General features: G+C 50.4%; 13 protein-coding genes across 13 annotated transcripts; 10 read left to right on the plus strand and 3 right to left on the minus strand.

Annotated features, from left to right (window-relative positions):
* Window positions 1-144: 144 nt before the first annotated feature.
* COCMIDRAFT_87050 (uncharacterized protein) lies at window positions 145-1090 on the plus strand (the record flags this gene model as incomplete). The annotated part of the gene is made up of 2 exons (XM_007686790.1): window positions 145-381; window positions 428-1090. 2 exons carry the CDS (start codon window positions 145-147, stop codon window positions 1088-1090), a joined length of 900 nt encoding a protein of 299 aa, XP_007684980.1.
* A 220-nt stretch (window positions 1091-1310) lies between these two features.
* COCMIDRAFT_34035 (uncharacterized protein) lies at window positions 1311-3355 on the plus strand (the record flags this gene model as incomplete). The annotated part of the gene is made up of 2 exons (XM_007686751.1): window positions 1311-1401; window positions 1725-3355. The coding sequence occupies 2 exons, from the start codon at window positions 1311-1313 to the stop codon at window positions 3353-3355; spliced, it is 1722 nt and encodes a 573-aa protein (XP_007684941.1).
* A 330-nt stretch (window positions 3356-3685) lies between these two features.
* On the minus strand, window positions 3686-6919 carry COCMIDRAFT_2618 (uncharacterized protein; the record flags this gene model as incomplete). Its single annotated transcript, XM_007686717.1, has 1 exon — window positions 3686-6919. One exon carries the CDS (start codon window positions 6917-6919, stop codon window positions 3686-3688), a length of 3234 nt encoding a protein of 1077 aa, XP_007684907.1.
* Window positions 6920-8712: 1793 nt separating this feature from the next.
* Window positions 8713-9442, minus strand: COCMIDRAFT_2619 (uncharacterized protein; the record flags this gene model as incomplete). The annotated part of the gene is made up of 2 exons (XM_007686718.1): window positions 8713-9304; window positions 9351-9442. 2 exons carry the CDS (start codon window positions 9440-9442, stop codon window positions 8713-8715), a joined length of 684 nt encoding a protein of 227 aa, XP_007684908.1.
* Window positions 9443-10478: 1036 nt separating this feature from the next.
* On the plus strand, window positions 10479-11610 carry COCMIDRAFT_86956 (uncharacterized protein; the record flags this gene model as incomplete). Its single annotated transcript, XM_007686791.1, has 4 exons — window positions 10479-10519; window positions 10587-11052; window positions 11100-11493; window positions 11546-11610. The coding sequence occupies 4 exons, from the start codon at window positions 10479-10481 to the stop codon at window positions 11608-11610; spliced, it is 966 nt and encodes a 321-aa protein (XP_007684981.1).
* A 646-nt stretch (window positions 11611-12256) lies between these two features.
* COCMIDRAFT_23723 (uncharacterized protein) lies at window positions 12257-14137 on the plus strand (the record flags this gene model as incomplete). Its single annotated transcript, XM_007686728.1, has 3 exons — window positions 12257-12599; window positions 12649-12777; window positions 12825-14137. 3 exons carry the CDS (start codon window positions 12257-12259, stop codon window positions 14135-14137), a joined length of 1785 nt encoding a protein of 594 aa, XP_007684918.1.
* Window positions 14138-15379: 1242 nt separating this feature from the next.
* On the plus strand, window positions 15380-17340 carry COCMIDRAFT_34040 (uncharacterized protein; the record flags this gene model as incomplete). Its single annotated transcript, XM_007686752.1, has 5 exons — window positions 15380-15499; window positions 15585-16066; window positions 16126-16416; window positions 16467-16722; window positions 16777-17340. 5 exons carry the CDS (start codon window positions 15380-15382, stop codon window positions 17338-17340), a joined length of 1713 nt encoding a protein of 570 aa, XP_007684942.1.
* Window positions 17341-17957: 617 nt separating this feature from the next.
* Window positions 17958-18703, plus strand: COCMIDRAFT_87183 (uncharacterized protein; the record flags this gene model as incomplete). Its single annotated transcript, XM_007686792.1, has 2 exons — window positions 17958-17996; window positions 18056-18703. 2 exons carry the CDS (start codon window positions 17958-17960, stop codon window positions 18701-18703), a joined length of 687 nt encoding a protein of 228 aa, XP_007684982.1.
* A 1157-nt stretch (window positions 18704-19860) lies between these two features.
* On the plus strand, window positions 19861-20146 carry COCMIDRAFT_86966 (uncharacterized protein; the record flags this gene model as incomplete). The annotated part of the gene is made up of 2 exons (XM_007686793.1): window positions 19861-20012; window positions 20074-20146. 2 exons carry the CDS (start codon window positions 19861-19863, stop codon window positions 20144-20146), a joined length of 225 nt encoding a protein of 74 aa, XP_007684983.1.
* A 316-nt stretch (window positions 20147-20462) lies between these two features.
* On the minus strand, window positions 20463-22145 carry COCMIDRAFT_34043 (uncharacterized protein; the record flags this gene model as incomplete). Its single annotated transcript, XM_007686753.1, has 1 exon — window positions 20463-22145. One exon carries the CDS (start codon window positions 22143-22145, stop codon window positions 20463-20465), a length of 1683 nt encoding a protein of 560 aa, XP_007684943.1.
* Window positions 22146-22937: 792 nt separating this feature from the next.
* Window positions 22938-23336, plus strand: COCMIDRAFT_23728 (uncharacterized protein; the record flags this gene model as incomplete). Its single annotated transcript, XM_007686729.1, has 1 exon — window positions 22938-23336. One exon carries the CDS (start codon window positions 22938-22940, stop codon window positions 23334-23336), a length of 399 nt encoding a protein of 132 aa, XP_007684919.1.
* A 526-nt stretch (window positions 23337-23862) lies between these two features.
* COCMIDRAFT_34045 (uncharacterized protein) lies at window positions 23863-24177 on the plus strand (the record flags this gene model as incomplete). The annotated part of the gene is made up of 1 exon (XM_007686754.1): window positions 23863-24177. One exon carries the CDS (start codon window positions 23863-23865, stop codon window positions 24175-24177), a length of 315 nt encoding a protein of 104 aa, XP_007684944.1.
* Window positions 24178-25076: 899 nt separating this feature from the next.
* On the plus strand, window positions 25077-26574 carry COCMIDRAFT_87063 (uncharacterized protein; the record flags this gene model as incomplete). Its single annotated transcript, XM_007686794.1, has 2 exons — window positions 25077-25808; window positions 25861-26574. 2 exons carry the CDS (start codon window positions 25077-25079, stop codon window positions 26572-26574), a joined length of 1446 nt encoding a protein of 481 aa, XP_007684984.1.
* Window positions 26575-26934: the final 360 nt, after the last annotated feature.

Genomic DNA, 26934 nt, shown 5'->3' on the forward strand with positions numbered 1-26934 from the left:
CTGCTACTCCAACTCAATGCGGCCATGCTTCTGCCAAAAGCATTCTGGTCGGTATGGTGTTGTGACAGGATGATTGCAACTTCTCCTCGTATCGCTGCCCTACCATTTGCATCTCGTTTGAGATTGTGTGCTCCATCTCGTACAATGGCTTCTTTATCAACAACCAACCGCATGTCCCGTTTGCATGATGATAAACCGGCATTTATATATGGCACTGCTTGGAAGGAAGATCAAACAAAGAGACTGGTGAAGGAGGCACTGGCTGTTGGGTTCCGGCGTGTCGATACAGCGGCACAGCCACGTCATTATCAGGAGGCCTTAGTTGGAGAAGCGCTTCGTGAAGCATTCACCGAAGGTCTCTTGAAGCGAGAAGAGCTCTACGTACGTATACCCAAACTTTTCTTCTCAATATACTAATGCCGTGTAGCTACAAACTAAATATACTCACCCTGAGGGACAAGACCCAGACAACATGCCCTATGACCCCAACGCACCCTTGGACTCTCACATCCGCACTTCCGTTGCATCATCGCTCAAGAACCTACAACATGCGGCTAACTCTCCAGAAGACTCCTACCTCGACTGCCTACTTCTCCACTCACCACTTCCTACGGTCGAAGAGACAATCCAAGCCTGGAAGCTACTGGAAACATACGTCCCCCATCGCATCCGCTCCCTCGGCATCTCAAACGTAGCTCTGCCGATCCTCCAAATCATTCACCAAAACGCCACTGTTAAGCCTGCAGTCGTGCAGAATCGCTTTTACCCCAAGAAGCGCTACGACATGACTTTACGCGACTTTTGCAGAGCCCACGACATTGTGTATCAGTCTTTTTGGACGCTGACTGGTAACCCGATCCTTTTGCAGTCACAACCTGTTGCGGCGCTTGCAAAAGCGGCACAGATTGAGGTACCGGTTGCGCTGTATGCGCTAGTGATTGATCAGGGTGTTATGGTGTTGAATGGGAGTACATCGAGGGAGCATATGGAGATGGATTTGGAGGGGGTTCAGAAGGTGAGGGAATGGGCTGTGGAGAATCCGGGGGAGTTTGCTGCTATTGTTAGGGAATTTAAAGCTATGATGGGGTAAGTATTTGTTTGTGCTGGTCGCGCAGTGATATCACCTATGAGTAAAAGTACACCCACTTCCATATCGATTCGATACCATTGACCTAGCAGTGGCTAGCTCATTGGGCATCGAAGAAGTGTATTCTGTGCCATGGCTTGTGTAACCAAAATAATCTGGTGAGTTTGAAAACACGGCCGATTTTGACTGACATACGCTGGCATAGCCTACAGACCAGTTGGACATGGATAAGAATAAGTCTTCCACTGAAGGCTTCCGACGACCTGGCGGCCGTCATATAATGCTTGGATCCCAGATGTCACTGGCCTTTTGTGGTAGATCATTACAGGAAAGTCATCAGTGTCTAATCTCTCACCGTTGATTCTACCTGGGGCTAGCCACTCTATCACCCGCTAAAGACTGGACGCTTACCTATTTGAGAGATTACCAGGCAGTGAAAGTCACTGACCACTGTCTCTCACCTTTGACGCTGACCTGACCTCTTTTAAAAATTCTCACACCGGCGACTCAGATCTTTATCTCTCCGCTATAAGTACCCCACGTATAATCGACTATCGGGGCCTACAGCATATCGCCAAGCTCTAACCAACACATATCTGGGTATCTTGCGTTCAGAAAAATATGGCTACCAGCCCAGATCGTTCGTACTCGCCAGAGTACCTCGAGCGGCTGTCAAGTCCTGATTACCTTGCTGGCGATGAGTCCGCGTCAGATTCGCAGAGTGTTCCTGAGGCAGATCGACATCCAGACGCTGCTGCACCTCTGAGCGCCGACGAGGACCGAATGGATTCGGATTCTCCAGCGCGCAGCGAGGAATGCAGTCCAGTTGGTAGTGACAGTGATGAGGAACGTCCGCCCTTGAAGCGTTTCAAAGAAGAACCAGCCTCGGATTACGAATCCTCTGAAGATTACATTCCAGCTCACCGCCATCCCGCCAGTCTCGTCGACAGCGATGGCAACGAGGAACCCCCCTCCTCAAAGCGGTTGAAGACAGATCAAACCCAGCACTATGATTCGTCTGACAACAACTACAATCCTCCCGCCCGCTCACCACCCAGCTCCACCGCCAACCCTCCCCCAAAGAAACCTATTCAACACAAGAAACACAACCAAGACAAAAGACCCAGCCAACCCCCTCCCCCCTCCAATCCCCCCAGAAAAACCTCCCCCACCGCCACCAAAACTTCCCTAATCCACCAAATCCAACACCACTGGGGCCCCAACTTCATCAAAACCTACATCCCCAAATGCCACCGCCCCCTCATCAAAACCCTCACCTCCTCCAGCAAACGCAAACGCCAACGCCCCCAAAACCGCAAACACGAGTCCAACCCGCTCCATTGGAGCCCCTCATCCCTAACCTCCATCTTGCGCATCGCCAAACTCACATCAGACAAGCAGTGGCTGCAAGGAGCGATGCGGGATGTAGTGCGGTATAGGATTCGGCATACGGGGAATCGGAAGCCGCAGCTGGGGCGGGCGGATTTCGATGTTATCGAGGACATGTTGGGGAAGGGGTGGGGGGTCAAGTATGCGTTTGGGGTTAGGTATAAGCATCTTGTTAAGGAGGAAGGAGGGGCGGAGGGGGAAGAGGAAGAGGAAGAAGAAGAGGAGGATGTGGAGTATCTTTTTGATGTTGGGCCGGAGAGTGATGAGGGGGATGGTAAAGAACAGGGCGAGGGGGTTGAGACTGACAGACGGGGACGCGGTGGTGGTGCTAATGGTGGAAAAGGGAAGAGGAGGGATGAGGTACGCGCGTCGTCGCCTTCGTCGTCTGAGGAGGAGGATGTAGGGGTCAATCCGTATCAACACGCCTGGCGGAAATCGCAGTACGGCATGTTTCCGCCGCTGCCGCATGGGTCTTCGGCGCAGAGTATGCCGCGTGCGCGTAGTACGCTGAGGGCTAAGAAACCTGCTGAGCAGAGGGCGCGGAAAATGAAACAGAAAAGTACACAGCGCGGTAAGGATGGACGACATAGGCAGGATGACTCGCTGTTTGTGCTGGAGGGGAGGGGGAGTGATGGACATGGGGAGTCTGAGGAGGAGATGGTGGTAGCGGCAGCGGCGGCGGCGGCGGTGGAGGGCGAAGAAGATGGAGGAGAGGAAGAGGAAGAGGAAGAGGAAGAGGAAGAGGAAGAGGAAGAGGAAGAGGAAGAACAATACTACAAAGCAGAAATCGCAGCAGCAGAGGCGGAACTAAAACTTGCGCGGTTGAGGGCTGCGGCTGCGAAGGCCAAGAGGGCGAAAATGCTAAAGAGGAAGAAGTGATATCTTCACTGACCGTGTTTTTGGGTCATTTGATTTGCATTGTAGGTATGGAGATGAGCGTTGTGTGGGTTAGGTCTAGCATTAGAAACTGAGGGCTTCACTGTATCTTAGTAGGGCGAAGAGATTTGTAGGGAAGGGGGCCTCTGCAACATGTATGCATCATCATAGAAAAGAAAAGGCATAGAAACTACAAGCTCAACAGTGCCCCTACTTTGAATCAAATGGCGACAGTAGAACACCACACGACAAAAGCCATACTTCATGTTGTTAAAAAACAAGTTCATTTTTCCCATCGAATCCGTCTATCAAACGCCCTTCAATTTCCCTACTCTAATAAACCTCAAGCACATACCTCCCCTCATCCTTCAACTTCTCAATCTCCTTCCGACTATCAATCTTCTTCGCTGCGGGGTTCTTAACCTTATGCTCCACCCCGAGCGCCTCCTGCAGCACCTCCGTGACATCAGGTACCGGCCAGGTAGGACCACAGAGGTAAAAGCTACCTTCCTTTTCCAGATAACTGCGTCGAATGTCCTTCAGAGACTCGCGCATACGATCTTGAATGTAAATTTTCTGGGGCTGATCACGCGAAAAGGCGCGGCCGATAAGAGTGATGATGCCGGCGTCTTGGTAGGCCTCCCATTCTTCGCCGTAGAGGTACTCTTCGCGTTGATGGCGCGAGCCCATGTAGAGGAGGACTTCGCCGATTTCGTGGCCTTGTTGTTTTTGGTAGGCACGCTCTTGGACGAAGGCGCGGAAGGGGGCGAGACCGGTACCTAAACCAGCCATGATGATGGGGGCGGTTGTCTTGGTGGGCAGCTTCATGACGGAAGGCTTTACAGAGACAGTGACGGGAGAGCCGACCTTGAGGCTGTTGAGGTAGCGCGTAGCTTGACCGAAGCGGTCGCGGCCCTTGGGATCGGTCCAGTTTACAGTCACAATGAGCAGGGAGACGGAGTTGGGTGTCACGTGCTGCGCGGAAGCAATGGAGTATTCACGGCGCTTCATGGGACTGACAATGCGGACAATCTCGTGGAAGCTGGGGTGGGCGGAGGGGAACTCAAGCAGAATATCAGCATAGGTGACGGTGTCAACCTCAGCGCGGCGCTTGAACTCGGTAGCACCCTCTGGACTGATGATCTGAAGGAGTTCCCGTTTCTCAGCCTCGTCGCTAGCAAACTCAGCAAGTGCCTCATAGAAGCGCTTCGGTGGGCGACCGAAGATATCGACGTTCTGCAGGAGAGACTGGTAGACAGTGCGGTTGACCAATACGTTGGGGTCCTCACGAGATGGCACTTCGACAATCTCGTTGGGGTTGAGGCCGTACCACTTGATGAACTCGTCGACTTGCACCTCGTCGTTCTCCGCATGGATACCGAGAGCCTCACCGATGGCATAAGTGACGCCAGAGTCTCCGAGGTCGAACTCAATATGGAAAATGTTACGATCGTAGTTCTGGGGTGTAAGGCGACGACGCTCCTTGACATGGACAATGCTTGTCTTGATACCAAGGTCAGGACGGACTTGGTTAGAAGTACCGTAGGCCTCCTTGAAAGCGAAGCCTTTGGCAGCGACTTGCCAGTCTTTGAGCAGAGTGGGAGGCTCAGGCTCAGTGCGCTCGAAAGGAGCAAAGCTAGTAACGTTGATATCTGAGGGAAGGCTGATGGGTTCAGCGTCCTCAGCAGTGCCCCAGCTAGTAGGAACCTCCACCTCGCGAAGGGCACTCTCAAGTTGCGCAGCGAGCTTCTCGAAAATTTCCGAGCTACCGTTGATAGCAGCGAGCTTAGAGAGGCCGGATGTTAGAAGATCTTCCCGAACAACCTTGAGGAACGCGAGCTGAGTGAGGAAAGACTCTAGAGATTCATCCTCAGCAACAGCTTCAGAGAGAGTAGGGTCCAAAACGAAGAGCTCGATATCCTTGTTGACGAGAGTCTTGCGGAAAGCAGGAGAAAGCTTCTTCTCAATGTCCTCATTCTTCACGCCTGGGAGCTTGACGATGATGGAGCCATCAGGCTTGACGCTGTTCAAAACATCAAATGCCTTGAGGATGGCCTCGTCGCCAATAAAGGCAACATCAGCTTGCTCAACAGCGTATGGAGCCTCAATGGTGTAGTCAGCATTGCGAATGTCGGTTCGTGTAACACCGCCTTGGACCAGATTGTCGTGTCCGTTGCGCACAAAGACGTTCTTTGAAGAGTCAGTGGAGAAGAGCTTGCCAATAACAGCGGGCGCGTTGGCAGCAGGGGATTCGTCCAGGTTCCAGAAGCTGTACTGCTTCACATCGGCATTGTTCAAGATGTCGATAAAGGAACGTGCTTCTGTGCCCTCCTTCTCGGCATGGATTTGACGGAAAGCATCGAGGAAATTGCTGGGTGTCCAGACTTGCTCGCGAGAGTACTTGACGTCCGTCACCTCTACATTCCTGTCGAGGGTGAACTGAACAGCCGCCAATACATCGGCGTATAGCCTCGAGTACTCAGCAGGGTCAAGCACGGCAGTTTCATCCTTGACCTGACCAAGGACAGCAATGCGGCGAGTGCTCTTAGGAAGCGCTTCCAAAAAGGCCTCCTCCACAAAGGGACGGTACACACGAACGTTGATGACACCGACCTTCTCACCCTCCTTGGATAATGCAGTCGCAACCTGGGCAGTCAGAGAAGCCTCTACAGTGCCGAAGACAACGAGAACGCTCTCAGGCTCCTCATGGCCATAGTAGTCGAAGAGCTTGTAATCCTCTCCGAGCTCGTCATTGAAAGCCTGGAGGAGGCGCAGCACGCGTCCAGCAGTATCAGAGTGTTTCTTGTCCACTTCAGACACTGCCTTCAGCACGGCCTCATAACTGTTGTATAGCCTAGCCTGGTCGAGCGTGTCAACTAGCCTGGCCGTCTCTCGTCCAACACTGATGCCATCGTATGTGTGAATGGTAGGAATGACGCTCGAGAGCAGAGTTGCGAAGAGAGCCATGTGCTGAGACTCGAAGACAGATGGACTACAGACGAGACCAAGGCCCAGATCTTCGGCAAGTGTGAGGGAGGAAACATAGTCGGTGACGAGGCCAGCGCTTGCGTTCGCAGAGTAATCGACAGCAGCAATGTGGGCTGTGAGAGGGTTGGCGACTGAGTATAGAGCAGCCAGCTGGTCAAGAGACGAGCGGAGGTGTGTCAACGTCGAGGAAGAGGCAATGATTGACTGTGGAATATGGCGCTTCTTTAGATCAAAGTCCTTTGAGAACATGTAACCCAAGGCAATTGCGCCTGCACCTGTTCTTGTCTCCAGAGAGGAAACTCCAGTCTGATATCCAAATGCATTCTTCTCGCCCTGTTCTTGCCAGTACTTGACTGCTATATCCAGATCAAACGACTCGGCGGAGTATGCGAAGATCTTATCCGAGAGGGCATATGCGACCTGCTGGACGAGGGTTTGCGCCGTGAGGTAGGTAGGGCCGCTGATTGACTGGTACGAGAGGTCCTGGCCAAAGGGTAGGCTCGAGGACTTCTTGGTGAACTCCTTGGGTGTGTTCTGCTCGGCACCAGGGCCAGCAGAGTCTGTTTGCTGAAAACGCATCTTGAAAGGCGAAGTATGCGCCTCGACGTCTCAGCCTTTGACGACAAGATCTGAGAGTCTTCCTTTAGGAACAAAGAAAAGAGCGAGAGCTAGACTAGACTCTCCTCGAGGGTTCACCTGGGGATCTTATCGGTGGAGTGGACAAGTCGCCTCGTAGGAGACAAAAAGTGCCGCCATCCAGTAGCGACATCGGCAGATTGAGGACCGAGAAAGACGCAATCGTTCGTAATGCTCCTGATTGGCTCTTTCCACATGGTTTAGCATGTCTTTCGGGCGAGAGATTGCAAATAGGCGGAATGTCGCCTTGACGCGACGAGAATTTGGCCCTAGCGCGAATTGCGTGCTTCAGAGACCACGCGGGGCCATGGCGGGGAAATCCCGGTGCTCGGAGATCTGATGTAGTACGCCCACGAATGGACCCTGTTACATGAATAGCTTTATCATCAGTGCTTTTTTATACACAGATCCCTGTGCATCTAAAGAAATAGCGGGTTCTTAGTATCTTCTATGGGTGGTATCTGACATGCGAACTAGCTTGAGGCTAACAGTAGGTTAGCAGTGCAATTCAACATTGGCTACCGTCACGTGACTACATAGCAAGAGCATTATGGTAGTATAGTTGTCCCTGCACGCGACAAATTCCTATAAAGACTGAAGCTAGTAAATTTAAGAAGTATATCGATCATGAAATCAAGAATGAGGCAAGTAGGGTGAGGATGCATTTGTTTCCCTCTTCAAAATATTGAAAAGGGTTTGGAGTCCGATCCTTCATGGTCTATGTACAGGAGTAGTCATGTTCAGAATAACACATGAACGAGCACAACAAAGACACGGAGAGAAGTACAAGCAACTGATGCATTAGATGCAACTTATGCACTGATCCACATATCACCTTGGGCTTTCGAACCGACCTCCAACATTACAATCTCTTTCGAGTCTCATGGAACAAGCCTCACAATCTCTAGGCGAACGATCTTGTGAATCCGTCCACGTACAAAGAAGTTACTTCACAGTCAACGGCCCCTGATTCCATAGCACTTGTTAGGACCCCTCAAAAAGATTGAAAATTCTCTTCGTGAACAAGAAAGCGCCCGTGGTCGATCACAAGACGGGTAAGGAATGGTAGTCGAGATGTTTTGCGTTGTAAAACGGATACATGCACGGGTTCTGCCTTCGGCGGTACGGGGCAACGCAGTTGGAGACGGTCTTGGGAAATCGTAAACTTGGTTGAAGGCTTCTTAGACTACAACTAGCGCTTTGCATATACAGGAAGAAATGGGCCCTAGATGTGACTGCATCTGAGCAAGCTGGCGCACCTGGTGGCCAATAGATACCCGTGGACGCGAGTGTATCAATGAGCGATGTGAATCGCAAAGGCCAATATCTATTCTCCGCTTTGACTCGGGTCTGAATCAGGAGCGTCCGACATTGGTTAATTAAGGTAGGAAGATAGCTTGGAGTAAGGGTCCGCATGTCCTCTTGGTCGAGTTTCAGAGTCCAGGATACCATGTTGATGGGTGTAAGTCCTCTCCCTTTACGTGGGCGGTGGTATTGGGTTGAATAGGTGATCTCTGCTCACCTGGTGCACAACGATATTTGCGTGCCCGAGAAACCGCACTTTGTGAGTGCGCGAAATGGACTAGCCGTCATTCATGGACTGTTTGAACATTTGAAATGCATGCCTTTAGCATGGTCGAACTTATTAAAACATTGGAAGATCACACTGCCAGCTGTCAAAGATGGTAGGGCATGGGTCTGCATGTGTCTTCTGATAAAAGGTGGGAGCGCGCGCACTACTGCAAGTCTGCGTCTGCTGGCATAACGAAGGAGGTATCTTCAAAATCTCGGAGGACGTATTCGGCCAAGGCATCTAGTTTCTTTCGTTGCACATGGAGTGCACCTCCCCGGATGTCTTTCTCGCGCTGACTCATGTTACTGAATAAAGAAGGCGCCTTGTTCTTCATAGTCGGTCCTCCGTTGCTTGGCCTTAGATTGTCGGCCGATCCGTCAGCCTGACCATGCAGCTGTGCGCTTGATCCGGGGCGAGAAAGAGAGACATGGACATCCGGATACCTAGGGTCTCCCTGGCCTTCGGGCGAGATTTTGAACGTTTGCTTTTTGCTTGGGGGAATTCTGCCGATGAGGACCAAGAGCAACTCTGGCTGCAAGAGACGCACTATGATGTTGCAGTCCTGGGTTTCGATGGTGAGTGTTTGCAGTGGGGGCTTGAGCGAATGGTCTGGAGCCCCGTTTCGCGTAGAAAGCTTTTGGCGGCCGGCGCAGTGATCCTTCCATGCCATGGAAATGAGGGCAGCTTGGTCACGAAGCTCCTTAGTTTGCACGGGCTTTGAATACGCCAATAGCGTGCCGTTTGGGGACATTAAACTCGCCATGTCAGTCTAGTCGGCGGCACTGAACAAGCACAACTTACAAGAGTCGAGGATATATGCTTTCATTGGCGTTCTGGGTGAGCCAGTCGCTCACTTTGGCGATGTTGATCATTGGAAAACCTATTGCGGACATGGTCAGGAGGCTAATAGTGGGTGTTGTTAACAACAAGTGAAAACGGATGGATGCGGATTTATGTGCAGCACATGGCAATATATCGAACGAGACGTGGTTGGGATCATGGGCGATGGGCTGAATGCGTGTGACGCAGTAAGAAGACCACGTACCTGGTCGATTGTTGGCGCAACCCCCTTCCCGGACTGTCCTCGTGCGCCTGCTACTACCTAGGCCACAGACGGATGTTTACTACCTGCAGCGCGAGAAACGTCCAACAGTGACCGGGTAGATGGGTAGACCGACTTGATACTGTGAAGGGAGGAGAATCAGTACGCGACTGGCTTCGTAGGCACCATGGAGTCCATGGCCAAGTTTACGAGGCCCAAAGCTATGACCAGCACCCGGAACGCTGTTGTTCCGCCGCACGTGCTCTCGCGCCCCTTTGGGGACGCCCTCTGCTCTATAGTAGTGTGCAATCATGACCAGCAGGTGAAGGACGTCATACACAGAGTGCAGCCCCGATGACATGTGCATTATTTAGCCGACGAGCTCTTCTGGTGGTCTGGCCGTCCAGTCTACTTTCAAGCGATATCTATACACTTGTGTTGCAGCCTCGAACTGCGGGCAAATTCCGCACTAGCATTCACTCGGTATCCCAGAAGAGATGCGTTTGCAGATATCCCGATGCCCCGATGCAGCTGCGTCTACCAGTGCGTGAACAAGGCGTCTAGGCCAGTGGTGAACAGGTGTTCTACTCAAGCAAGATGCCATCATTTGCTCCACAGGCTTAAGTCCGGGTAAAAGCCGGACGATGATGATGGTGCTGAGGGGCACGCCAGCAGCCAGTAGCTTCTTATTGGGCGGTCGACGTCATTCGCTCCTCATTCCCGTGCCCCTCAATTGCTTCGTCAACCTCGCAGCTCGCTAGATTGCTCAATTCATGCTTTTTCTACGTCCACCGTGTATCAGGACATCGCGCCTAGCCTTTTCTACCGCCTTCAGACTTGCAAGACCAAACCATTCCCCAAGCATTCTTGTGCGTACGCTAGCCACCATGACGACCGATCCAACCAAGTACAAGCTCAACCATTCCATGTGAGTATCCCCATGGCGGGTTTCCCTACTCAACACCCGCAATTGGTCAATCGCTGATTCTTCTAAGGATCCGTGTCAAGGATCCAAAGCGCTCCATCCAGTTCTATGAGTTTCTGGGCATGAAACAGATCAATGAGCTCAAGAACCCCGACGCCAAGTTCGATCTCTACTTTCTTGCATACGACAGTCCAAAGGCCGTTTCCCACGGGAATCACTGGTCAGATCGCGAAGGCATTGTCGAACTAACTCACAACTACGGAACCGAAAATGACCCAAACTACAAGATTACAAACGGCAACACAGAGCCTCACAAGGGCTTTGGCCATCTTTGCATTTCAGTCGATAACATTCAAGCTGCGTGCCAAAGGCTAGAGGACGCTGGCTACAAATTCCAAAAGAAGCTAACCGACGGGCGGATGCGCCACATTGCTTTCGTCCTTGACCCTGATGGCTACTGGGTCGAGGTGATTGGCCAAAAGCCCCTCGAGGAGACTGAGAGCGTCAAAGACACGGACGTTGGCACATATCGCATGGTAGGTGATACGACACGGGCTCATCTAGACACAGCTGACAGAAGCAGAACCATACCATGATTCGCGTAAAGGACAAGGATGCCTCTCTCAAATTCTACCAAGACATCATGGGCATGAAGCTTAAGCGCACGTCGGAAAATCCAGGTGCTGAGTTCAACCTTTATTTCCTTGGCTATGGTCCAGACGCACCAGAAGCTACTGCCAACGGTGTTAATCCCGTTGCGGACAACGAAGGCTTGCTCGAATTAACATATAACTACGGAACTGAAAAAGACGCCAGCTTCAAGTACCACAACGGAAATGATGAGCCTCAGGGCTTTGGCCACATTTGCATTGCTGTTGACGATCTAGAAGCCGCATGTGCTCGTTTTGAGGAAAAGAAGGTCAACTGGAAGAAGAGGCTCACCGATGGTCGCATGAAGGAAATTGCATTTGTGCTAGGTATGCAGTTATCCTTTTGATACACAAGTTTGGCAACTGATAATCTTTGCAGATCCCGACGGTTACTGGATCGAGGTTGTGCAGAACGAGAAGCTCAAGACACGTAGTCGTTGGTAAGAGCGCGGCGCCAACCACCCGCGCATCATGTACATATCCCACGCAACACCAACAAACCCTCCAATGAATGCAGTCCTACGTTCAGACTAGCAGGCTACGCTGCACGAATGATGCATCCCGTGATACCACTACCAAGGCTCTTGTTAGCTGCCCTACAAGTCCTGTCTGGAGGTCAACTATGCACTAACTGCCATTACACACAAAATACGTTATCAGGCTACTTGGATCTTAGCTGAGAGCTAATTTGAGTAGTTATGTATCCTTAATGCGGGTTCGTCCATTCTGTCCGCAATATAGCGTACCCCGTGGGGTAAAAGTGCGGGGTAACCAGAGTCAACACGGCCTGCCGGACCAGAAATCTGACGTGTCGTAACAAATGTACTGTGCAAGCCGGTATCGGCTTGTTACAATGGTCTTACATACAGTGCTGGACATCGGTCAACTAGTTGGATATATATACATACTCACCCTCCGACTAACAGCTGTTTCCTGTCCCCAAGACCCCTTGAGCATAGCGATTGAGGATACTAACAATTGAGCCTAACCCTCCTTGAACGACTTGACTTCAGAACATCGAAGAGTTTAATAGCCTTTGCTCCCGTAGATATACGCCTAGACTCGACAACCAACACAGTCTTTATTCAACATGGTCGCTGTTATGCATACAAAGAAACGCAAAATTCTCATACCAGAAAAGGTGTCACCGGACGGCCTGGCTCTATTGAAAGATGAGTTCGATGTGGACGAAAAGAAGGGACTCAGTCCTGAGGAGCTCAAGAGCATCATCGGCGAATATGATGCACTAGTCGTTCGATCCGAGACCAAAGTGACGGCAGATCTTCTGAAGGCAGCTAAGAATATGAAAGTGGTAGCTCGTGCAGGCGTTGGTGTTGACAATGTTGATGTTCAAAGCGCTACTCAGCATGGCATCATCGTCGTGAACTCACCCTCTGGGAACATCAATGCTGCAGCGGAACACACTATTGCGCGTGAGTGCGTCACGGTCGCCCAAATGAAGTTTCTGCTGACATGTCAAAGTGCTGATGGCTGTTGCCCGGAATGTGGGCGATGCTTCACAAAGCATCAAGGCGGGCAAGTGGGAGCGTGGTCGGCTTGTAGGCGTTGAGGCCAAGGGAAAGACTCTTGCTATTGTGGGTCTGGGCAAAGGTAATACAGGAGAATTGAGGAGCTGAGTACCGCTTACACTGTCATAGTCGGTCTTACAGTCGCCCGGATCGCTAATGGCCTGGGCATGAGACTCATCGCATACGATCCCTACGCCAATCCGAATTTGGCAGCAGCGGCATCAGTAACGCTCAAGCCTAGTCTTGCTGAGATTTTGAAAGAAGCAGATTTCTTGACGCTCCACACACCTCTGATAGCTTCAACCAAAGGTATGATTGGAAAAGCCGAGCTAGAGACGATGAAGCCCACTGCACGGATTCTGAATGTGGCACGAGGCGGAATGATTGATGAAGATGCTCTGGTAGAAGCTTTGGACGCTGGTAAGATTGCAGGAGCTGGAATCGACGTCTTTACTTCGGAGCCTCCTGAGCCAAACTCATCTGCGACCCGATTGATCGCGCATCCAAAGGTGGTTGCAACACCCCATCTCGGTGCTTCAACCACAGAAGCACAAGAAAATGTCTCAATTGACGTATGCGAGCAAGTGGTGTCGATCCTGTCTGGAGAGCTTCCTCGCACGGCAGTCAATGCCCCGATAGTCCTTCCAGAAGAATACCGCACACTCCAGCCCTTTATCAATCTCGTCGAGAAGATGGGCAGTCTATACACTCAACACTACTCCAGTGTCAAAAAAGATTCCTTCCGCACAACCTTCGACCTAATCTACGAAGGCAAACTCGCCACAATCAATACCACCAAGCCCCTCTTCGCCGCACTCGTCAAAGGCCTCCTAACCCCCATCACCTCAAGCGATGGTCTCAACATCAACATCGTCAACGCCGAGATCCTCGCCAAGGAACGCGGTATCCTCATCAACGAACAGCGTTCCCGCGAAAACGTAGAAGACAAACCCTACGCCTCCTTCATCACCCTCCGCGCCCGCGCCTCACGCTCCGTATCTCAGCAATCTCGCTCCAGCGTATCAGCGCGCTCTACTACCGCCCGAGACAACAACAATAACAGCACAGAAGACGACCAAATCATCCAAGGCTTCGTCTCGGGCAACAGACCTTTTATTTCTCGCATGGACAGATTCAAAGGCGAGTTCGTACCGCGCGGCACGCTAATCATCTGTCGGAACTTTGATTCCGTGGGCAAGATTGGGTATGTGGGGAATTTGCTGGGGAAGGCGGGGGTCAACATCAAGTTTATGAATGTGGCGCCGTTGGATGAGGAGGTTGAGGAGCAGCGGGGGAATGGGGGTGATGGAGGTGAGGTGAAGGAAGGGGGGAGTAAGGAGGCATTGATGATACTGGGGGTTGATAAGCCGGTGGGGGAAGAGGTGCTGAAGAGGTTGATTGGGGAGGAGGGGGTGTTGGAGGCTGGTGTGGTGAATTTCTGAGATGGCAGTGAGAGCAAAGAAGTGATTGAATATGGTTTATTTTTCATGAATGCATACGAATCTGCGTGATGATCGCAATGAGGAGGCGCGAAGGTGATGCAAAACCTGTGTTACGACGACTCATGTTCGCAAACGATCAAAGATAGCTTAGTGCAACAATAGTGACTTGAGTTTTCTAGGACAAATGTGCATTGGGAAATTTTTTGAATCACTGTACATGCAGCTAACAGTTCGCTAGTCACACCTTTTGCAGATGAAGAGCGTAAGTACAGTTGATGGGCTCGAGCCTCTACAGACATCTGTGTGCAAGCTTGTATTCCCTAGAATATGATCGCTGAATTGGCTATCGTTCTCAATACGCAGCTACTTCGCATACTGAGCCCCACATACAGCTAACAAACTGTTACCAGAGGTGCATATCCCCTTATCTTAGGCTTTGTTCATCACGCGTATATGGCAACACAGCCACTACTGACACCTCATCGTGCAGCGTGGGGTGTTACACAAACCTGGGCGCAAATCGAGCCACCCAACACCACAACAATCTTGCTTTATATACATTAGACGCACAACAGCCCCTCCAATATATAATGGGTTTTGAGTGAGATTTCAGTTCCAAAAGCTTCGTGATTGTATCAGGGAAGCGAACCGGCAGCACCAAAAGCTGCCACAATCTGACAAGCAAAGTAGAAGAGTGATAAGCGTGTTCAGGCTGAAGAAACGATACTATCGGTTGGACCAAACCAGGCCGGAGCATGTTCAATGTGGGGGCCAAGAACCGTTCTAGGTCGTACGAACTTATTGTATACTATATCTGGATAGTAATCGATTCATTTTTCGTAAGCATATGCGAACATGCACCATGTGTGGAGAAACTCTGATTGTGCTGGTATCATGTAGGTCGCCTACGTAAATTTGGAATTGCACAACAAGTCGTGTCGTCAAGTGATTGGGTACTCTTCCCATTCCTCTTGTTGGTTGCCAAATAATAAGTCCTCGGCAAACACACCAGGTGATCGCTATGTCATGCGAACATGCGCCTTCCCTCTCCAACCGCTTGCTCTCACAACATTCATTTACCCACAATCTTCCTCATAGATCGCATCATGCTCACTGGAGGCTGTCAGTTTGTTGAATTCCACTTGTTCTTCCTAACGGACCGTAGTATCCATATGCCAACATCGCGCAACGCGGCAAGAAGTTTTGATCGGATCACAACTTTTCTCACACCTTGTGAACGAAATGGCTGTTGATATTTCCAGTCTGTCGACTTTCAGCAAGCCACTACTTTGTTCCAACAGCAAGCAGGAGCCGTGTCAGGCACGGACTAGCTTTTCATGTAAGAGCTGTCACATGGTTAAAGTATGTTTACCGTCTTTCTAGCTCATTTCCCGTGACTGGATAGCCCGTTTTTATAGCCTTATTTGACCTACTGACGCGACAACAGTACTGCTCAAAGGAATGTCAGACTGCAGATTGGTCACGTCATAAGAAGAGATGTAGATCCCAATTCATGAAAGGCACTTGGGCGCCCGAGTGGTATCGCGATAACCGTCTACCTGCTTTTTTGGGTGGTCCCGTACTCAGCACGTTCGGCAACAGAAAGTATCTCTGGGGCAACATACCTGCCCTTGATATTCTGCAGCTTGAAGATAATGAAGGCAGGACCAGTGCAACAAGTCACGACTTCAGCCTTCTCTTTGCCGCATCGGGCGATCTTCGAAACGTCATCAAAACCATCGCTGGGCTGCCAGATGGATACAAAGGTAGATGCGTTGCTGTTGTGAACGACAAGGATTTCACCATCGTGGCTCGCAATGTCGTAATGCTTTTCGTGGCGCTCCAATTTGAGCCAGACATTGCAGTGCCAATGATTATCCATTTATGGTACTCAGCATTACTTCCTCGCTCTATTATACAGACTCTTGAGTCCACTATCCTTCCCATATAGAAGATGTTTGCCAAAAGATCAAGAACAAATCCGGCAGTGCAATACAGGCAAAGACATTTGAAATAAATGGCCAAAAGCTAAGAATAGCATTGGAGAGAGACAAATGGGCTCGCTTGGTAACCTTTTGCCGGGTTCCAGAAGGATTGTCAGCAGAAGCTGCTCAAAAAATTCGCTGCCGCATCATGCTAGCTACCGAGAGAGTTGATTACCGTGACCGGGCTCTGCTGAACATGCCTGCTGGTGTCCGCCAAGGAGAAATGCACTTTCGCGATACTGGCATCTTACTGCCTTATGGTTGTTCACTTACAGAGTTTGAAACACCCAACCCGTAAGGCTCCTCTGATTCTATGAAGTGATCAGAAATTAACATTAACCAAGCACGCTCTTCGTTGAAAATGAATGGCCAATGAAAGACGATGCTAGTCCCCGCCGTGGCTGGCTTTTTGATGAGTACATGGCGGACGCTCCGGCTGCAAAAGCAGACGAGTTCGGTGCCATCTTTTTTCACATCAGAACACTACTTCTTAAGTTCTGCGGTCGGCTACGGAGCTCCGATATCTCGTTCTGGATGTTCAACATGGATGCTCAAGATATAGGAAGCTATCTAGATGACATGAAGTTTGACCGCATCGAGGTGAGATACGCACTTCCCGGTCCCCATGATGCTTGACTGTTGACATTTCCACAGATCTCTAATATATGCGATCGAGCTTATCTCGGCCCGCACATCTGCCTCGAGGTCTTCTCACCACTCCTCAAGCCGACTTCACAGAACCCAAATGCCACACTGCTCATGCTCTTCCTAAATGCTGCCCAGGAAACTGAGAACGAAGCAAACACGCCAGAAGATAAGCAGTCGACTGTAAAGGAGAGGAATCGCCTCGACGAGTACATCCCGATCGGTAAACCCCGTGAAGATATGGCTAGAGCTCCGATGAAACTGATTACACATCCTAACATAATCTTGCGTGCTGTCTGTTCCGATATGTTCAAACCGTGGGACAAGTACTTCAATATTTTCATGGACAAGTGCAAGATCACCCAGTTCGCTACGCAGTGTGGGATGGCTATCAAGGAGGAACACACCATTGTCCAGCCTTGGCCGTACAGGGTTGAGGATCAAACGACAAAAGAGGAGTTTGATATTCTGCGTGCTAGTGGTACAACTGGGTCTGAGCGATACATGGAATTTCAGAAGCTTGGAACTACCGCTAATGATCCAAGCATTGCATTTGCTAAAATGCAGTTGTAGGATGCATGATGGCTTGCAGTGATGGATTCTTCCTGGACCAACTTGATCACCGAAGTATTGACGGCAATGATAAACTATAGATTTTCTTGTCTAATACTAGCACCTTAGTAGTGTCGATATCGGTAAATTTGATCGGCGGTAAATATATGCGCAGGAGTGCCGCTCATGGCAATTGCTCAGACTTTATCGTTGGATCACCATCATGTGTACTACGCACCATGTAGAAAGACCGAAAATTTCCGTCTCAAAAACCATTTTCCTGTAATGGTTGCTGCTTTCACGATTATTTTGCTAGAGATGTTACGAATCTGTGTTGTGTCTGCTACTATCAAAGGTAACTTGATTTTTGAGGGCTTGATTTTGACGTTGTCATACTGCGTACAGCAGCCTCCTTTCCGCGTGTTTGTGGTTGCACATAGGATCAACGAGCCATCAACACACTGACTCGCCGATCGTCCCCACTCAAGCCGCTATCGAGCACGCTATCGAGCACGCTATCTGGCATGCTATCTAGCCCAGGAATTTGTTCGCGACTGCGCATTCCGACAGCCGTCTCAACGCTCTGATTGAAGGGCCACCATAAACCTCGACCTCCTTAGTACCCCCAACGACTAGCAATGGCAAAAGCAGTGCTCGCCGGCAGTACTGGCCTCGTCGTACGTCTCAGTCGTCACATCTCCCTCACCACGGACACACGGCTAACAACTCTACCCAGGGCTCCAACATCCTCTCCACCCTCCTCGGCCACCCCTCCTTCTCCTCCGTCTTCGCCTTCTCGCGCCGCGACTTATCCAATCCCAATAGCTCCACCAAGCTCCAACCCATCATATCCGGCGATTCCGCGCAATGGGCGTCTCAATTCCCCTCAGCCGAAGCCCCCAAGGTCTTCTTTAGCGCCCTTGGCACCACACGTGCAAAAGCCGGCGGTATCGAAGCCCAGCGTAAAATCGACTACGATCTCGCTCTCGACCTAGCCACAGCCGCCAAAAAAGCCGGCACAGAGGTTTGCGTCCTCATTTCGTCCAATGGTGCGAATGTAAAGTCGTATTTTGCGTATCCGAGGATGAAGGGCGAGTTGGAAGAAGCGGTTAAGGCTCTGGGCTTCAAGCATACGGTTATACTGCGTCCCGGGTTGATTGTAGGGGATAGAGAAGAGAGTCGGCCGGCTGAGGCGGCATTTCGGAATTTGGCAAAGGGCTTGAAGGGATTGGTTGGGAGTGGCAAGTTGACGGACTCGTGGGCGCAGGATGCGGATGTTATTGCGAGGGCGGCGGTGCAGGCTGGAGTGCAGTGTTTGGAAGGGAAGAAGGAGGAGGGCGTGTGGATGGTGTCTGGGGAGATTGTTGAGCTGGGCAAGGCGTAGATGTGTGCTAGATCAAGAGGAGGAAAGTTGGTGGTTAGGAAGGATGTGTGATGATGATTATACCCGATTCGATTTTCGATGTTCTTTATCTACGTATAATACGTATGCGTATCGTTTGGCTGCACAGGAGCGCTGAATCCGTCCATTCACGCCGCAAATTTCGTCGGAAAATGGTCCACCAATTGCAGTATGCAGCTCCGAATGCCTGCGCACCCTACGTGCAATTCACAACGACGACAAGGACGACAATAAGGACAATGTTCATTAATCCTACCACTCATAATTTACATGGAATCAGCCTCCTCCTCTTACATCATCCCTGTCCCCTAGATCCCGTCTTACCAACCCATCACACCACCGTCTCACCACCCCCTCATCCCCTTCCTTCAGACCCCTGACTCGCGCCCGCCCGCCCCGGCACGCCTGCCCGGCACGCCTGCCCGGCACCCTCCGCTTACCGAATACCAAGGCAGAAGAAATATCACCCCATCCTCACCCAACCAACAACACATCCCAGCCCATCCCTGCTCGGACCCTAGAAGAAAAACTCGTCTAATGTAGTTACTGTCTACACCGCGCGCGTGCTCAACCAGGCAATTTGCGCCGGTGGTGCGCGACTGCGTTCGATGAGCAATCTGTTGTTTACCTCTTTTGGTAGTTTTTTTCTTGATTCAGGGCTTTGGGGGGAAGGGGTTAGGTAAGGCGGGTGGGTAAGGGTTGTGCCGGGTGGTGTAGGGTGGGATGGTGGTTCTGGCTCACGCCATCGGAGAGTCGATTTGGTGGTGCGATGATTGAGAATGTTAGTTTCTTGGGCGCTGGGTGCGTGATATGGAGTGGGTTTTGTTTCGGGGGAGGTAGGATGGAGGGTTGGTTTGGGGATGTATATAGGACTGGGGGGGGGGGGGGGCCTTGGGGGAAAGGGGTTTTTTTTGTACTACATCAACGACTACAACGAACAAAGCATACAAACACATTACAAGCAGCATATTAGAGAAGAGGATTATCGGACATTTGCACAACTACTTGATATCGACAAGGCCCTTTTTTTTATATCCTACGAGGAAAGAAGTTATAGAGGGCAGAAAAACAAAAGCTCGAGATATCGATCGACGACAAAGTCTCATTTGACGATCTATCACCACTCCAACACAACAAAAATGCCGTCAGCAACTCAAGCACGCATCATGTGGCGCACCCTCTCCCGCGGCATGGTCGAACCCCACCCTTTTGCCCGCAACCCCATAACCATGGCACCGCATGCCTGGCGCGCTGGTGACTTGGGACAGAGATTCGTTAAGACGAGTGCTGTGTAAGTCTTTCTCCCACATACTCTCTTCAAAGAAAGCATCATCTAACGAATTCGAAAATAGCTACTTCCCCTTCTACGCCGTAATCCTCGGATGGCCTGCCGCGGCTGCGTGGTGGTTCAACGGTAGCATGTGACTCGCCGACGCACAACCCGAAAGTGAGGGTGAGGGAGAGGGGAATAAGAAGGGACTGAGCAGTCAGGAGGTGCAGGATTTGATTTTGAATATGCGGTGGGATGATTAAGCTTCTTTTTTATATATGGTTTCCTTGGGTTAGCATTGGGGGGGCGTTTTTCTTTTAAGAGTAGGAGGCTTGAATGGCTTCTGGAATATGAATTTTGAATTTTCAAGACTTTTGTGTATTGGGCTTGAGTGAAGTCGAGTGTGTGAGATGAAATCTGGGATGGCTTAGAGTATTACTGATAGGTTGCGGGATGTGGTATAAGTGGGTATTACAAGTCTAGGACGATAGTACCTATGCCTCTACTCACGCAAGTCAACATACTTGTTTCCTTTTCCGACTCTTGAAGCGCAGTCCCACGATGCTCGATTCGACCTGAACATACGTCTACCGTACATGTCCCGCAATTGCCAACTTCGCAGGAGCTATCAATGTCCATTCCTACGGCCTTCAGTGCATCGAGGAGCGATTGCGTTGTGCCAACTTGTACACTCTTTTTGCTCTTTCGGAGCTCTGCTGTAAATGGATCACCGGAAGTTGTGGTTGTGAAGGCTTCAATATGGACGGACGACTCAGGAATGCCGTAAGTCTTTGCAGTGTTGACAACAGCGTCCATGAGTCGGGTTGGTCCACAGGTGTAAATGTGTGTTCTGTCATTTGCTTTCCCGAGGATAGAAGAGATGTCTAGGCGCTGGCCTGCAGACTTGTTATAGATGGTTGCATGTGGGCCTAGTGCTGTGACTTGGGCTGCAAAAGGTACCTCTTCCGTAACTGCGTAATGCAGATGGAAGTTTTGCTTTGTTTTCTGAAGCTTCTCGAGCGCGACCAGGAAGGCTGTGATGCCGATACCGCCCGCAATGATGGTATGACTGTCTGCTTCTTTGGCTAGCGGGAAGCTCGCTGTGATCCGGCCAATCGTTATAATGTCACCTACGTTTGCATCCTCATGCAGGTACTTTGAGCCGCCACGGCTTTCGGGATCGAGAGCGACGCCGAGTTCAAAACGTTTAGACGTTCCACCAGTCACTGAGTAGGCGCGTACCAGCTTTCCACCTAGCTTCACTCGCACATGGCTACCGGGATGAACAGGAAAAATATCAGAAACGTCCTCTACTGCCTCAAAAGTAAAGGCTGTGACAGATTTGGTCTCTTTCCTCTTCTCTACCAGGCGATATTCATTCCAAGCGAATGTCTTTTCGTCTTCGCCCCCGAACAATCTACCACTCTGGTCCTCAGCTATGCCCTTGTCAAGTCTAGCCTGAAACTGAACCTTGATATCCCAACCGAGCTGAGGTATCATGACAATCTCCTCCATCATATTAGTGTTGTTGGTTTCGATGAAGAGATAGTACATGACACGCGCCACTGTCCATTCCGGATGTGGTCTCTCAAGCAGCGAGATCAGATCCCCCTTCCTGATTGTGCCCGTCTTGATTATGCGATACAGCCAGCCGGTGCGAAAAAGAGTCTGCGTGCGCTTGGCCATGTCCTTGACCTCGAAACGGTGATTGAGCTTGAAGCATGGTCCTCGCGGTTCGCTGACCTCGACAACGACATCTCCAATGGCAAGCCGGTCCCCAATACAAAGGGTCTTCTCGCTGACTTCTGTACTGAATAAATTTTCACCAAATGCGCCGGGTTTGAAGTAGTGCTCTGAGTTCGGCAATTCCTTCTTCCAGTCGTCATAGTGAGATGAGCAGTAGTGGAGGAGGGCCTTGTCAGGGCTCACATGCTTAGGAAATGCATGTTCGTCTGTCGTGATACCAAGTTCGCATATTTCGACTGAGCCGGTCAAAGGAGTCTTGTAGATTGCCGATTCAATTTTGCCATTCCAAAGGGACTTTTTGATCTTGCCTGCTCGCAGCTGAACTAGCGGGAAGGTAGTGAATTGAGGAGGATTCTTTAGTGTGTCTGGATCTGGAGGGGGAGGTGGAGTCCATGTAAAAAGTGCCATTGCGGTTGTTGTGTGGCGACGAGATGCAGCTAAATTGGAAAGGATCGCGTTGAGGGCAGTGGAAGCCTCAATGATTTGTTTATGCTGAACCTTCCACCATTACCTCAATCGCATGAAGAAATACACCTGGAAATAAAGATGCGACAGATTTAACTGGTCATGTGATATTGCCTAACCTCTGCTGCCTGGGGCGAGAAATGTTGTTCCTGTAGTGGGACATGAGACCATTCCGCCTTTGGAAGGACGGCAGATTAGAAACAGCGAGCCGGTGGAATACAAGGTCATTGTGTTCCTGAATTAGCACGGCGGAACACTTTGGTTCCGTGCGGTACTGTTTATGTCGCACCTGTCTTTCACATCCCATCCCTTCAATGTTACGATAGGGTAAGTTACCTAGTTCGGGTAGTCTGTCACAAAAAGGTCAGCCTTTCCATGTCAAAATTGGGCTTTGGTATTTTCTTGTCAAATGCATCTTTAGTAGATATGTATTCTGACGCTTAGAAGAGCCTGTTTAGTCCAGACATATGAAGGTCAGATTCCTATAATCATCTACTTGTATGGCCTAGTCACGTGAGCAGTCACTTCGGTCGGACTTCGGCAAATGACGTCACGCCATCGTCGTGCGAAGCTTCACACGCATCCACTCGTCACTTCAACCAAACTGCATGCCAACAATATTTGGTTTCAAAACACCTTTCAATCACTCAATTGATACCCTCAAGAACTTTGGAAGTCTTTCCCACAGTATACCCACGCAGATACAGCATCTAGAAACACAACTCAATCCTCAAGATGTTCCGCATCCAGCCCGCACGCGCAGTTCAACGCGCAGTCTTCACTCGCCCTCAAGTCGTTCGTCCCCGCTTCCTGTCAACGAGCCCGGCACGATTTGCGCAAAAGGACGCACAAGACAAAGACTCGCTCAAGCCACGATCAACCGAGTATGCCAAATCTGGCTCTGATGATGGCGCAGCACACACAGACGCAGCTTTCGATCCCTCAAAGACATCTCCAGAAGCAGAAGAGGCAGATGCTGAGCGCGAAGCTGGTGGGAAGCAGAACAGCTTGAACGTCAGCCCTGGCAACAAGGATATTAGTGAGCCTAACAGTCCCACTGTTGGAGGACACGGAGGGGCGCCGAGCAAGAAGAGCAGCGGTGCAGGCAGTGCACCAAAGAACAGCTCGGGATGAGCATGCAGCGCGTAGTGGTTTCTCGGTGATAAGGCAGACACACAACGGGAGATCATCTATGAGCTGAGGAGGCGTATGGGAGATACGGATGATCCATAGAGCATTTGGGGTGCGTCACAGTGACGATTGATTGAGCTACTTTTACGTTTTGCAAGAAATGGTGTACATATAATCTTGGGGGAGCTGGCGCACAGCACGTACAATCTCAACGTTTAATCAGGATGTATTCTCTTGTGGTGCCCTCATCCACCTGTTGCAAGGCTGTCCACAAATCAGCTCCACTTCAATCCTGCCTGACGTCGTGTATAGTGCCGAGATTTGCAGTGGAGCGTGAATGTCCGCGCAACAGGTCTCACTGCAGCGAATGACGTCACAGCCCATGACGGTTGTTAAAGACTCCACAGCCATAACATCCTCTGTCTCATCGAGCAATTTCTTTTCATAAAAATTGTCACTGTATTCGTCGTCTTTTCCTCTCAAGCATCCCCACTCATCAATTTCCTTTCCAAGCCTCAAAGCACCGACAATGGCACCCCGCACTATTCTTAGCGCAACGCGTTCTCTCCGCACACCCATGACCCTATCGACGCGTCGTACCTTTGCAATTACACAACGCATGGGCATTAAGGAAGATGCCAACCGAAGCGCAGACCAGATCGAGCAAGCCAAGCAGGACCAGCTCAAGGAACAGCAACAGGGACAGGGGCGATGGCGCGAGGATCTAGCCAGCTCTGGCGAAAGCAATATCGCCGCTGACCGGCAGCAAGTCGACAACCATGAAGCACACATGAAAGAGTTGCAGCAGGAAGGCAAAAAGAAGGGAGAGAAGGGGGAAATATAGATCTGTTGACTGGCAGAGATCATGTATGTCTGGCATACATACATACACACATGATGATTGGGGCATTTGCAAGCGATTGGTGGCTAGCTTCGTCATCACGACGGGAAACGTGCCACCCTGTATCGAGGAATACGACAAGGTTTTCGAATGTTAAGAGGACAAGAAGTAATGGGTGCATACAGCCGTTGAATTCAACAAGTGTTCCCCAGGCCTCCACTGCTATGAAACGACGCGGCGCTGTCAGATGCATGCTCTTCGCTTTTAGGTGTCAATATTATGGTGGCGTAGTCTGTTTCAGCAATCAACTAGATCCATCAGGCCCTGCATGTAAGGGGCTGGCTTTGTTCACACCGTTGGCCATGCGCACCTTTTTCCGCTTTCCACCCGAGATGCAGATTGACGGAAAGTGCGGGATCACGATGCCGTGATTGTGTGGTCGTATGCATGACTAAGATAATATCATGAGGTCTATGCCGCAAGATCTATCTGTATTGCAGTTCGGCCTGTCTGGGGAGCAACCTAACCCTTCACAGAAGAGATGCGTTTCTCGTCGAACAATCCCTGACGATGATCAATACCAACACCAAGCAATACTTCGGCCTCAAATACTCCTACGTTCCTACAGCGCTGCACCAACTACACCGCTAGAATACTTCTTGTTCCCCTGATTTGTATTGTCGTTGTACACACAGGTCCGATGCCCCCTAAATCTCAGCGCAGTCGCGCTTGTTCCCAATGCCGCACCAGACGCGTCAAGGTTCGTTTACCATGTGTCACTCATGCAGTGCAACCATTGACCTTTTTATTTGAAGTGTGATGAGACGCCAGAGATATGCAACCAGTGCCGCCGTCTGGGAATCAAATGCTCGGGGCCACTGCAAGGCTCTATTGTCATTGACATGACAGAGCGTGTAGTGAAACCAAAAGGACGAAAGAAGAAAGAAACAGTGAGGGCATCAGCATCAACGTCAACTAGCGAGACCCCTGCCGCGAAGGCTTCGCATCATGCGGTATCTATCGCATCAAAAGAGCCTGCTGCCCCGCTAGACATGCCTCTTCAGAACCCAATGTTTCCTACCAACAGTCGACATGCCGAACAGGTGGAGAAGGCCACGACAGCCATCCGCTACCACTACAGACCTCCTACCTTCAACCAACCTTCGAAAGCCTTGTCATCAATGTTGGACAATGCCTTCCTAACCCATTATGTAGAGCTCAACCATGCTAAAAACGCTTATGCGCCTGAAATCCAGTGGCTTGTTCACTTGCCAGAAATATTTACTAACGCCTCCAAGCCTGCTGTCAAAATATCACTTCGAGCAATGTCTATGGCATTTTACGGCAAGTACCATAATGACTCAAGTATACTCATCGACTCCTGGAGATGGTACACTGTTGCATTGAGTGCGCAGCGAAACTCGATAGCTAGAATGAAAAAGAACGATATCCCCGATGAAGGAGAAGTTTTGGTGCCCCTCATTCTCGCGCTATATGAGCTCTATGTTGGAGCAACGTCTGCTGGCTTACTCGCCCACATGGATGCAGCTGGAGAGATTATGAAGATGCGAGGCCCAAGCAACTGTAGATCTGGCGTAATTTTGCCACTCTTCAAAGCCATCCGCGGCGAAGAGGTATGTCTGCGACATTCTACACTCTCAATGGTTCCACGCTGACGGCTCCTAGGCTCACAGATCAATCGTTTTCAACAACAAGTCGACGTTTTCCTCCCCAGATTGGATGACAATACCATTCGTCGATATGCCCAGCGACCCACACCAAGATCTCGCCAGTATCCACCTGATGATACCTTTCTGTTTGGCTCATCTAGAGATCCAAGGATCTTTGCGTACCGTTTTCGAGACACCCATACCACCTAATGTCGATGTAACACCTGCTAAGGAACTTACATGGAAATTGCTCAAAGATCTTGATAGCTGGGCCGAAAAGTATCCTCATCTGACGAAACGATACACAATTCCTGGAAATACCCAAACCCCGGAGCTTTCCTCGCAATCTCCCAAACAGAAATCTCCAAAAACAGGAAAGACGCACCCCGCCAGGGCACTAATAAGTTCAAAATACATGGCAGATCGAGTCTTGCTCAACATGCTCATGTACAAGATGCATACCGAATCCAGTACTCCATTGGCACCGTCCGAGTATGACATAGGAAACTCTTACTCAGAAGTACAGAGTTATTCCCAAGCCATACTGCAGACTGCAGCCGAGATTGAACGAGCAAAGACGCCTGGGTTCGATCTTTTACGCACCATCGGTCCTGTTGTGATCGTGGTTTACTGCGCTCCGATACTGGAACTGAAAATGCAAGGCCAGATGATGCTGGGCAGGTGGGCAGGCCAAATTCAAGGACTTGCGTCAACCATGGAACGCTTGTAAGCCGAGTATTACCATCTTCACTCCAAGGCGTGGGAAACCGCTTCAGAAACCGAGACAGACACCCGTGCACCACAAAGGGAATACATGGAAATCCAATCATTTTATAGAACTTTGTCCTTTTGTCATTGGCGGAGGCGATAATGAGCTCTTTATCACAAAAGTCATGTCTTTGTTGATAACAAACAACTCGAATCTTTCTTTGTTTGATTGGGAGTTGTGGAGGGAACTCTACCCCGATCACGCATCGGATGTCCTAATATGCTACTGTACAATTAATTCACTCATCACACCTGGTTCGGATATCTGCTGCAGCTAACTTGACCAAACTTTAACTGCCGTGAAGCGGAGCAGCGACACATC

Source organism: Bipolaris oryzae (genome assembly GCF_000523455.1).
Source record: "Bipolaris oryzae ATCC 44560 unplaced genomic scaffold scaffold_22, whole genome shotgun sequence".
NCBI classification, from domain to species: Eukaryota; Fungi; Ascomycota; class Dothideomycetes; order Pleosporales; family Pleosporaceae; genus Bipolaris; species Bipolaris oryzae.